The sequence below is a fragment of the Anas platyrhynchos genome, chromosome 5, assembly GCF_047663525.1.
Source record: "Anas platyrhynchos isolate ZD024472 breed Pekin duck chromosome 5, IASCAAS_PekinDuck_T2T, whole genome shotgun sequence".
NCBI classification, from domain to species: Eukaryota; Metazoa; Chordata; class Aves; order Anseriformes; family Anatidae; genus Anas; species Anas platyrhynchos.
In genome coordinates, this window is record NC_092591.1 from 18,781,835 (window position 1) to 18,794,646 (window position 12,812).

General features: G+C 35.4%; 1 protein-coding gene across 2 annotated transcripts in view; it reads left to right on the forward strand.

The window, feature by feature from the left end:
* The window catches only part of GALC (galactosylceramidase), a 40,472-nt gene that overhangs the window by 24,735 nt on the left and 2,925 nt on the right, over window positions 1–12,812 (forward strand). For both annotated transcript variants that reach the window (XM_027458470.3, XM_027458469.3), the window contains exons 9-16: window positions 1,904–2,028; window positions 3,831–3,958; window positions 4,377–4,466; window positions 5,087–5,176; window positions 6,308–6,452; window positions 6,925–7,105; window positions 9,839–10,002; window positions 11,198–11,274. In XM_027458470.3, coding sequence (XP_027314271.3) covers window positions 1,904–2,028; window positions 3,831–3,958; window positions 4,377–4,466; window positions 5,087–5,176; window positions 6,308–6,452; window positions 6,925–7,105; window positions 9,839–10,002; window positions 11,198–11,274 — 1,000 coding nt within the window. The remainder of the gene's footprint in view (window positions 1–1,903; window positions 2,029–3,830; window positions 3,959–4,376; window positions 4,467–5,086; window positions 5,177–6,307; window positions 6,453–6,924; window positions 7,106–9,838; window positions 10,003–11,197; window positions 11,275–12,812) is intronic.

Below are 12,812 nucleotides of genomic sequence, written 5' to 3' on the forward strand. Positions count from 1 at the left end.
AGAAATTTTAATGCATTCTTAGTCATCACAGTTCCATGTGTATCCATTGGTTTATGCAGTGGAGTTCATCTGTTTTTGAGATGCTGGTGATAGTTCTTAAAAACAGAATGTTCTTAAGAACTAACAACCTGAAAAACAGAGGAGGAAAATAACATAATAAAGCTAATCTAGCTGCATGCTTCTTAGGGTTTGTCTTCATTTAAAAGTAGTAGGAAAGTATTTTATTACATTTTTTTTTCCGTACAACTACTTTCTGAGAAACCATTCTAAAACTTGCTGTGGTCTTTTGATATTTTTTTTGTTCTGTACATCTTAATGCCAAACTGAAATTTGTAAGAAAATTATTGTTCTGCTTAGCGGGTAATCATGTAAGTCAATTTTAAAACAGAATGGGAAAAATATTTTTTTCCAGTGAAACAAATACTAATATTTAAAAAAAAAAGTCTGATTAAAGAAAATGGAGACATCAGGATCTAAGCAAAATCACTTCAAAACTTTTAGCTTTTATGTAACTTATTTTTGGATTAATAAAGAGAAATGTTTTTTCTGAAATGCTTGAAATGGAGCACAGCAGAAATCACTTGCGTGCTTCTAAAGAGAAACCTATTGAGTTGACTGTCTTCTGTGAATCTTGTTTCCCTCTGAGAGCTGAAAATTTCTACCACGTAACTATTTCCTCTGTGAATTCCTGACTTGTCTCTTGATTCTCATGTTCTTTAGTATTTCATTGAGGGATAAGTCTTTTCCTGTTGCATTTTCTTCTTTTTCCAAGCTCTTTGAGATTATATAAGCCCCATTTGTTTTGCAATGTAGCAGCCAGAAATTTTTCAGAAATTATAGAACAGTTCCAAATCCATATAATCAATACTTCAATTATCTTGGCTTTTATATTGAGCCTTCCTGACGAAGAGAGGCTAATCTTTTTGTTGCTCATTTCCTCTGAGCTTGAGTTCCCTACATTCTTGTTGCCTTGTGCTGCATCTTATGCAAAATTTTACCATGAGGAAGCTAAGTTTACATCTTGAGTTCTGTATTTTAAGAGTGTGTTTTTGGAGGACTTCAGTATCTATCCTGAAATGCGTATATCATGTGATACATCTAAGGCGATGAGTTTAGAATATGAGCTCTATGCACTCATTTATATAAAAGCAAAATCACGTAACAGCTTCTGTGTTCTCTGTAACTCTTTTATTAAATTGTATCTGCATGCCTATGGCTGCACAGGTCTTAAGGTCATAGCAACAGATACTCACTGATACTCACAAATCAGAAGATGTGAAGAAAATTAACCTAGTCAATGTCCTGACAATTTCTTAAAGTAAATCCTGGGTGATGGCTGGTTAGAGTTACTAACTAGAGTTACTGTCCTTTATTTATGTGGATAAAAGGGGGATTATACTTCTTATTAGGGCTTAAAGAAACAAACCCCAAACCATCAAAACACCACCATCACAAACAACAACCAGACAACCAAAAAAGCTAATAAAATTGTAAACTGTGACAACTTCATTTTTTAATTTTGAATTTTCTCTCAGCTGATGTGGTTAGCAAGTATGGAGTCTCAGGTGCACATTTCTTTTACTGTGCGTCTTTTTATGGTGACAGAGATAGGAAATGGATCAGTGGTTTAGTATGAAGTTTTCAACTCTGGATGATGACTTATTTTCCTTTCCTGTGGGGTTGTTGTAGTGTTTTTTTCTTTCTCCCTCTCCTTTTGCTGTAAAGATACATAAATATATATATATATATATATTTTTTTTTTTTTTGCCTGGGAAACTTCTACTTTATTTTTTGGCTGGGATGTGAAGTTTTTTGAATCTGTACTGGAGGGAAAAAAGGAATAAATTGTTGTACTAATTTAATCTAATACAATCCATATGAGTAAACAAACCTATTTTTCCAGAACCATTGCGTGGAATTTAGTTGCTAGCTATTATGAAGACTTGCCCTTTGGTCGATGTGGATTAATGACAGCACAAGAGCCATGGAGTGGCCATTACAAAGTAGAAGCACCTATCTGGATTACAGGTGAAAGGCTTGTGTAACTGTATTGTATGAAGCCTTTATTTGTTTATTTTTTTCTATGTGCTTTTTTTTTTTTTGCACCAAATTAATCCAACATTAAAGAAAAAAAGCTTCTTTCAAGAGAAACCAGTGATCTTAATAGCAAGGGAAATCTTAATGTTTGACTTGATCATGCAGAAATATATAAGCTACTGCCTCTTATCGCTATTAAAATTGTTTGATCTGAATTGCCTGTAAGGGTTAGTGTGCCTGTACTGTACTAGTGTACTTTCCTATTCTTTTTCACTCTTTTTTCATCCTTAAGTAGACATTTGATTTATTACCTTACAATTTGAGAAAATAGAGCAAAGAACTTCTGTATTCTTGTACTGCCTGAGTTTCTTGATCTGTTAAACTCAGTATTTTCTTGTGCACTGGGAAAGGGGAATACTTCTGTGCTTTGTCTTACGAAAGCATGATTCACTGGTTACTGTGTAGTCCTGCTGTAATCTTTTGCTGCCTTTGCCACAGTTCCAGAAAGCTAGTGGCATATACAATGCTGTGAAGAAGGATCAAGACAAATGCTTTAATTTCTATTCTTTTGCTAGTTATGAGTATATGTAAAAATGTTAGAAAAAATGGCTATACTGTCATATGAACAGTTCAGAACAGCTGAGCAGCTGTTCCTGTTTCCATGTTGTCTGGATTTTCATGATCTAGGTCATACGTCTTTGGTACTGCCTTGCATGCTGAAAATTCTGCCCAATGTAGTTATTCCTCAAGGAGATGCCCATGTATACTTTCCCTGGCTTAACTGTTTACTGATTTTATTTTTTTTTAAGCAGAGATGGGGGGAAAATATAAACTGTGGTGAATATTCATATTACATATAGATGATTGATTTATTTAGTGGCATATAGTGGGTGTTGACGAGAAGCTCAACATGACCCAGTAATGTGCGCTTGCAGCCCTGAAAACCAGCTGTATACTGGGCTGCATCAAAAGCAGCACAGCCAGCAGGGCGAGGGAAGTGATTCTCCTACTCTGCTCTGCTCTCATGAGACCCCACCTGGAGTACTGTGTTCAGCTCTGGGGCTCACAGCACAAGAAGGATGTGGAAGTATTAGAATGAGGCCAGAGGAGGGCCATAAGGATGATCAAGGGGCTGGAGCACCTCTCCTGTAAAGAAAGACTGAGAGAGTTGGGGTTGTCCAGCCTGGAGAAGAGAAGGCTCCGGGGTGACCTTATAGTACATAAAAGAGGCTACGTAACGGGAGAGCTGGGGAGGGGCTTTTTGTCTGGGAGTGTAGTGATAGGGCAAGTGGTAATGGTTTTAAACTAAACGGGTAGATTTAGATTAGATACTAGGAAGAAACTCTTTATTCAGAGGTTGGTGAGGCACCAGAACAGGTTGCCCAGAGAAGTGGATACCCTATTCCTGGAAGCAATCAAGGCCGGGTTGGATGGGGCTTTGGGCAACCTGGTCTAATGGGAGGTGTCCCTGCCCATGGCAGAAGGTTGGAATTAGATGATCTTTAAGGCCCCTTCCAACCCAAACCATTCTATGATAAGATTTTTTTTCTCCTTTTTAAAATAATTGCTAACATTTTGTTTTAACTGCTTTATCTGTCATAGAGCTGATGTTTTTAATTGTATTTTAGTACAATTTCTTAATTTTCTTGTATGGGTAGAATTTTTTTTGAAATTCTATTACTTTCTTCCCCAAATCACCTTTTTCTTGTGCAAGAAATTTAATTCAGATTAGAAACAGATGTTACATTTTATTAAGATCTAATTGTTCTGATTTTTGTTCTGTTTTGTCTTAGCACACACAACACAATTTACTCAACCAGGCTGGTCATACTTGCAAGTTGACGGACACTTGGAAGGAGGTGGTAGTTTTGTAGCTCTGACAGATGGCCTAGGAAACCTTACCATCATAATTGAAACTATGGTAATGTGCATCAGCAATTCCAACAAAGTAGGGTAGACAAAGGGAACATTTTATTAAAAAGAGCCTGTTTGGTTTTACGTAGCTTAATATCTGTGATTGTGTTATATGATAGCTTTGTTAGACAGACTGCTACAAATCTCTTTTTTCTATTTAAACTTTGTATATAACTTTTATATCACAAATTAGCCTTAATTTCATAACATACTGTGGGAGAAAATTAAATCTGTATACTTTTCTTAAAGCAGTATTCCCAGTAAAATTAAGTTTGTATAATAACAATCATCATTAAGTTAATGAAATAAATAGTTGCAAGTTGATCCTGTTGTTTTTTCTAATTTAAATCTATCCTGTTTTTCATGAGTATTGGCATATGATGCATTCTAGTAATGTATGATCCTTCTGTTACTTTTTTCTTCAGACTCATAATCACTCTCAATGTATCAGGCCTCCACTGCCTCATTTCAATGTGTCACCTCAGAGAGCAACTTTCTACCTCAAAGGGTCTTTTGTAAGTAGATGTTGAATAACCTTTGTTGTAACCTTTGATTACTCTTGCAAGGCGAATAGCTATTGAGAGATAAAGGCACACAAAGTAATATAGTAGGGTAGCAAGAGATCAAAATTCTTGACCTCCATTACTATAGGCTGTTATATACCTGCCGAAGTCTTAAACATTCTACTTCTGCTTTCACCATAACATGTAATATCATAACTGAATTTGTACAGTTACTACCCTCCTGGTCTAATAATACATATATTGAAGAAAAAATTCCCGGGAATAGATACCCAGTTGGATTTTTCTTTAGGATTTATTTCAAGACTGAGTGCTTTGAGCTTCTGATATAGGTTGCCTGGCTAGCATGGTCATTATCTCATGACCTTTCTAGTTGTCATCAGTTCCTTTCCAGGAAAATAACTGCAGCTGACTGTATAATGTTGGTTTATCAACATAAAATCTACAAAAATATAAAGTATGTTATGGCCAGCAGAATAGAGGGGTGACTGCTAATGAGATCAACAGCTCTAAAGTAACAGAAGTTATACACCCATAAAGGATTGATGTTTCTTGAGGTCAATATTGGAGTTGTGTGGTGTTTTTTTTTTTAATTTTGTTACATTTCATTGTAGTATTTGGTGGAAACCCTTCAAGTGTGGTATTCAAGACTTGATTTTGAATCTGCGAACTCTATTTTATTCAAGCAACTCCAACCTTTAGATGTAAGTTAATTAGTTTTATTAATCTTTTGTATTATTACGTTTAAGAAATGGAAGTGCAAAAAAGATGCTTTTCTTTGTTTTGCAATGTAGGATTATGAAGTAAAAAGAATCACATAAGGCAATCTAAGGTAACTTGCACTTGGCTCTTCAGAGAGAAGCTTGATGGTATTCAGTGTGTGTTCATAAAGATAATTGCTGAGTAGGCTGGTGATGCAGTTTGTTTTGTAGGGCTGAAACATTACTGCTTTCTCATAGATATATACTTTGAAAGTAATGAAATTAAGTGATCCCATTGTGATAGTGATGCATGTGGATGTCCTTTTCCATTTTCTGGACTACCTTATTGAATTTTCAGCCAGTGGTTTTGAAATGCAATAAAATGTCAGTATAGTGGAACCGAGTGTCATTTGTTAAACCTAACTTTATTCATGCTCATGCACTGGGTGTTAGCGTTATTCCAGATATTTCAGCACTGGAGTTCCTGCTGTAGAAAGATTTGCAAGGTGGTAGTTGTAATATTTCTCTGGCCTGAAGGTGATAACGTTCTAATTTCTTGGCTTCTCTGCCCATATTCATTGTCAAACTTTTGGGATATGTGTGTTCACTGGGTGTATTTAGCAGAAATTTTTTTGAGAAAAGAGCTTCTGTTGGGATAACTTTTTGTACTACTCAAAGCATTAAGAATGTGAGTATTTGGGACGTACATCACAAACAATTTTTTTTAAAAAAGTACTTCCTCAAACTGGTTAATGTTAAAGTAACTTTTCTCAGAAACAGAGCACTGTGCCTAATACGACTTAAGTACTACCCACAACAGGATGTTCCCAGCAGTCTCTCTGTAGCTCCTGGTGTTTTTCCCTGTTGCTGAAACTTCTTGCCTTTGATGCCTGAACTGTATAATTAAGCTCTGTTTGTATACAGCTAGTAAAGCTATAGTCAAACTTACTTCGAGGTAATGAGGAGTTTGGGGGAAGTAGTTTTCAAAAATAATTTGGAGATATTAAACACCGAGGCAAGAAGATAAGATTTTTGCCTCAAATCAGCCTTTATAGAATATCCTTTAACTCAGAAACTTGGGTATTTTGTAATTTAGTTTTGATTTTTTGCAGCTTGAGCTTTATTTAATTCCAGGTCTGGAGGGGAAGCTTTTCTATAGACCTAGACGTGGATGAAGTCTATACTTTAACCACACTCAAGACAGGGCGGAAATGTAGTTGTCCAGAGCCTCCCCCACCTCAGCCCTTTCCTTCAAATTACAAAGATGATTTCAATATTCGTAAGTCAGAATTCTCTGTTAAAAAACTTCATTTACACACAGATATAGTCTCAATGTAGAAAGGCCATAACTGTGGTATTTGAGTCCTCTGGTTTGGGAGGTATGAAGTAATTGTGTTTTGTTTTTGCTTATTTATTCCAGTTTCTCTGTTAACTTACAGGTGTATACCTCACATGTAAGGAAATATATTTAATTCTAGCTCTTAATTGGGTGGCTGCTATAGTTCTTTGATGCAAAAGATACAGCTCAAATATACTGAACTAGTTTTTGTGAAGAAAGATAGAAGGTAATTTACTTTGTTCATGTGATTATGAAAACTGGCCTACTTCCAAAACTTCAGTTTTTGGAGTCTGTACTTTGATAGAGTAAGAAGTCTGGAGAATATCTTCAGAGGAAACTTCTGAAAGCAAGAGTGAGTAGACAGAATAAAAATAATGTTTTGGTTTTCATATGCATTTTATTCTCTGAACAGGTAATCCACCTTTCAGCGAAGCTCCAAATTTTGCAGATCAGACAGGTGTATTTGAGTACTTCATAAATGGTTCTGACCCAGGAGATCATGTTTTCACACTCCGACAGGTGGTAGTTCAGCGACCCATCACTTGGGTTTCTGATGCAGACCAGACCATCAGTATCATAGGAAATTTTCATTGGTATGTAAACAATATTTTTGGTGATATCTGGGGAAATGTCATCCTTACCAGTGTGGGTTATGATTAATCGATCTATTTCAAACTTAATTTCTCTTGCACAGCAAGTCTGTGCATTCAGGCTATCTGTAGATGTGTAGAAATGATGATTGACAGACTTTCTTAAGTCATTGAACCCTTCTTGGATCTCTTGCCAATGCTAATAGTTCAGGTCAACTTTATCTTTGTCTAAAAGAGTCCTGAAAACATCCAAGGTTGGATATTCCACCTCATCTCTAAGTAATATGGCCCAGTGCTCCACTATATTAGAGAAAATTTTTCCTAAACTCATGCTGGACATACTTGTTCATGCTGTTATTTGAGAAAAACGGACATGGGAAGACCAACTCAAAATATCAGTATCACACAAGCAGAATGCTAATTTTGAAGTGAGCACTACTTTTTGTATGTTTTTCAAATAGGACAAAAAAAAATTCAGTGTAAATTACTTAATCTTATACTGTGCTGCTTGATTGTTAGTGACTTGATCAATTTCATATCAGTGAGATAATTCAGGAGTTGGTGCGGTTTTTTATTGTTGTAGACTGCCATCTTCTGAGCGGTTCCTAGAATTGTGTGGATTTGATTCACCTTCTGCTTAAAACGGTTTTGTTTCTGGGTAGATGCAACTGAGATTTACCAGTCTCATAAGAGTATGATTATGATTACAGTTCTTTCTAGGAGCTATGATGGCAGTAATTTGTAATGGAACAGCATATTTTAGCATAACGTTAATTAAAATTAAAAAGTATTTGGGAAAGAGCCTATTAGATAATTAGCTTAGTACTAATGATAAACTTAATGCTTAAGATTTTTTTGTTTAATTTGGAAGAGTCTAGCTTAAATTTTTGGTATGTTTTTTAAAAGAGCCATTCTGTCTATTCTTTCACTGTGATCAGATCAGTGTTCAACCAAATGCTTTTTCATAACATATATCAAACTTACTTCTGACTGTGACAAGTGATCGAATCACTTTGCTCTGAAGCCTGAAAACATACCACTGTCTTGTAGCTGGAGATTTTTCGTTTACTTTCTGCAGCCTTTTGTTAAGTAAAGCCTTGTATTCCCCTTATAATCAGCTCCCCCTCATTGAGTAGGTCATATTTAGTGATCCTTGTAACTGGTACATAAAATGTACTCTTAAATTACTATACTGAAATCCCTAGGAATCTTCCGGTTTTTTTCATTTTGGTTCCACTTCTTTGAGTTTTTATCTTATTTTCAAAACAAACTTGCTTCTTGAATACTCACCAGGTTATTGAAATTTTACACACCTGTAATGTTTTGTAATGAAAATCTTCAATTTCAGGCCCTTTGATTTGCTTGCTTTGTCTCCAGTTTAGGCCTGGGTAGATATTTTCAACCATTATTGTACACTATAAAAATAAATATTGAACTAATCTTGCTCTGAATTTCTCTATGGGAAGATATTTGACTTCAGTCATCAATAGCAGTTTATTATGATTAAAGTTGAGGATTCTTTAGTTTTACTTTGGATTTTAATCTTGTGCTTGTGAAAGTTCTGTATTTCTACTCCTAAATTTAAGTTTTGCTCTTGTTATGCTGAGCCTAGCTATATCCTATAAATATTACTATTTAACTCTCACTGATTCCAGTATTATAATATCTTGAGCAGGATGTGGGAGTCTTTCCTTTAATACATAGGGAGGCAAGAAAGAAATCTCACACAGTTTGTGTAATGAACATCTATCCAAGAACCTGATACTTTTAATAACATTGTATTAGAATGAAATATGAGACTTTTCTTTTATGTAAGATCTGAGAAGATGACTTCCTGAAATAGGTATCCTTAATGATTTCTGTCAGCTGAGCTGAGGACACTGAGTGTTTTTCTATGTTTAGTAAATTAATAACTGAATAATTGGAAGCTTCCTAAATATATGACTTTGTAGCTGTATCTATATTCACAATAGTTTACTGGAAGTTGATTCAGATATGGGATGTAGAAATGTAACTTGCTGAATGTTCATCAATAGACATAATTTTTTACTTCTACGAAGCTAGTGCTGCAACTTGGATAAATGTTCCAAGTGCTATTTGATTGTTCCAGTATTCCTTTGCTTAATGGTAGATTTTTTTTTCCTTTGCAGCTGTCATTACATGTAAAACCTGATGCTTTACAGTTTAGATGAAGTATTGGATCAGGAAAAAAACCAAGTAATTTCAATCTATCTGAACTTTGTTTTAAAAAAAATTGTTCTGCATGTTGAGCAAGAGGTCTGGGTTTCCTAAGACCTGGCCTATATGTTAAAAATGTTAGAGAAATTAAGTTAAAATTCTAACAGAATGTGGTAGTATTGCCTTGAAACTTGGGTTTGATTGGTATCTAAAAGCAACTTCTATTTTTGTAAGCCCGAAAGCATTACTGTGGACAACACAAACCTTTTGTGTAACAGATTTTAACATGTTGGCAATACACTTATGTTTGTTGTTGGTCTATTAGAAATATTCATACCGAGAAACTTTGTGAACTCACAGGTGGAAACAACCAGTCCTGACAAGTCATCAGTGAAGATGAATCTGTGTCTGTCACACCCATAGGTCCCAATTAGGATGCCTAAATCTCTTCTTAAGAATGTTGCTGTGCTATGTAGGGAGTACTCTATCTACTGCCTGCTCAAAAAAATCCATTTTTTTTCTCGTTAAAAAAAAACACACACTTAACTGCTCTTACAGGGTGAACCTGACAGTCACTTGTGACATCTACATAGAAAAGCAAGATGATGGGGGTGTGTTTATTGCTGGAAGAGTTGACAATGGTGGGATATATGTTCGTCGTACGAAAGGAGTTTTCTTCTGGGTTTATGCAGATGGCACCTACAGAGTCACTGGTGACTTAGGTAAGCAGCCATTTAGTAAAAGCAGATGCTGATGTATGAACATCGACTGTGCTTAATGTTTTTATTAAGGTAATCATTCAGTTTTTGTTACTCATCTGCCATCACTTGACCCACTATGCTGTAATGATGGTCATATTTCTTATGCAAGCAAGAGCATCTGAACATGAATAGGCGTTCCATTTCTTGTTCTCAGGTTTCATCAGCAGAAGATAGTCAGAAAGCTATTTTATAATAGCAAATGCAAATTATTTTGCTTTTCATAAATACTCTGATTCAGTGATACAGAAAGGTTTGTTTTGTGTTCTTCTGCTACACCTAGGAAGAAATAGTTTCTGACTCAAATGCAACTTCTAAATCTACAGTAAATCTACAGTACATCTCATGCGAAGATAGCCTCTTAACACATTGTTGTTCCTTAGGGAAACTTCGCAATGTGTAACTGCACAACTTAAGTTTATCTCTGTGTAAAAACATGCTTGTGTTTAGAATGGACTGTGGTCCATTCTATTGGTAAGATATATCAGCATTACTTAAAGAATAGTTTTTCCTAGTTGAGGGGATTTTAATTAATGACCTAATTATTTCAGATGGGGACACTTATTAGGCCATATAACTTTTTCTCCACATCTATTTTCAGTGATTTTTATATTTTTCTGGAAGGGAGCCTGAATATTAAATTAACTTGCAGCTAAAACTGTCTGTTGAATAATTGAAGATTCTACTTCTAATGCTTAGGTTTGTTTTTTCTCTAAGGTCTCTTAACCAGGTGTCAATCATGCCTGATTTCTTCTTAGTTTAAATTTTGGCCTAGAACTCAGCAATATGATGTGGCATCTCAAATCCTCTGAATTTATAAAGTTCTAATATGTAAACAAGGAGATCTGTAGAACAAACAGAGCAATAATTACTCTCATATTTCTTCAACCTGTATTCTGAGTAGAGGGAGTCTGTATTTCAGGCCAAATAGCATTGGAGGTTTCAGTAGAGAAAAGGTCTTGTCAAAATGGGGGAATGCACAGACAGTACAGAGTCTAGGTTATATATTAAGCCCTCCATGCTGCAAATGAAACTTTTAGATTTTTGGTCCTGAACATGTCTGAAAATGAGATTTTCTTTTTTGCTAGTTTGGTATTTATCTGACAAAATGGCAAAAGGGTGAAATAGCACTTTGTTAACCTTAAGCATGTTTTTACAGCTGGAGAAGAAGTATTAATGAAGGGACTTTCTGGTGTCCGGGCCAATGCATGGCACACACTTACACTCAACATCCAGGTAAGGACATGGGCTAAAAAGCTAGAAAATCAGCTATGAAAATTCCAATACTAAATGGCTCAGACAAAACTATGCTCCTCTGCTGAGAGACTGTTTGCATTAGATTACCTATATAAAACAACAACAATATCTCTATTTGTTACTTTAAACCAATGTTGAAATAGTATACTTCGTTCTGTTGCCTGTATTTTTAGAGAGGTCTTGAGAAACTGGAGAGGGTATAGAAGAGAACCAGAATCATGAGTTGAAAGCTGGTGATAGGATGGCTAGAGGCAAATATTTTGCTTAATCTAATGAAAGGATCATGACCTGACTTCCTGTTCTGAAGACTCTACTAAACTAGTCTGCTTTATGAATCTGATTCCCATCAATTCTCTTTGAGTGCCAAGTCCTCATAGGTGGTGCCTCCTAAGGGCTTGGAACTGGGGAACTTGGTTGAGCAGCTATTCTTCTTTCCTGTACTGAGGAAGCATGGGTATTTTGCAGTAAAAATTGTCTGCAGTTGATTAGAAGCATGTCTAAAATATGTTTTGTTTTTTTTTTTGTTGTGTGTGTTTACCTTTTTGGACCATAGTTGCTTGGTGAGAAAACTGATATCAAACTTTATTTAAAATATACCTGTGCAATTAGCTGGAATTGACGTTGGTGCAAGTAACTCAAAGGCTCTAAGCTCCTCTGCTGCCTAATTCCCTTGCCTAATATAACTTTCACAACTGCATGTGGCCTGAAATAATGAGGAAGCGTAAATCCTAGTTGAGGATATCTTGTACAGAAACAAACTGTCTTTGAAATTCAGTGTTAAGTCTTTCTCTCATGCTAAAATGTCAGTGAGTGTTAGAAGCTTTTTTTTTCCTTTTATTCTTTTGTACTAGGAGACAAAGGGATGCTCTTATCTGAGACATTCATTGAAATAGAAGTAATTTAGTTTTGTTTTTGTACACCCACATTTATGACAGTGACTGCTATCTGTAAAATGGACTAAGGTGCTTACTAACCTGAATGTGGTACTAAAGATGAGAGTAAACTATTTAAAGCACAAAACAATGACATTTGTTAATCTTAAAATTACGATGCTACAGACTTCCATCTGCACTGTTAAAATATTTTGTACTAAACATGCCTTTGAGGCAATAACAGAATTGTAGAGGCCTCATACTGATCGTGTGAGAGCTCTCATATTGCTTTTTAGAAAGTATTCTTTGGTTTTACCTGTGTCTGTAATTATCCCTCAGATTAAGAAATACAGGTAAAATAGAATGCTTTTCTTTTTTCTAACTACAAGTTAGTGGAGCATATTGGCAAGTTAAAATTTAACTTTTACTGAAACTGTTCTTAATTTTAATGGTAACATTATACTTGAAAGTTCTCTAATTCCCTCCTTTAAACTTAATGACTAAAATGCATCATTCTTTTCTTCTTTTGACTTTTTGCCTAATTGTGCAGAGTCAATGCCAGGTGTATTATATCCACAAAAGAACTGCTTTGTAGTTCCAGGTAGCTCTAGCTTTGCTAAGCCCCTCAAAACAGCTGGCTGTTTT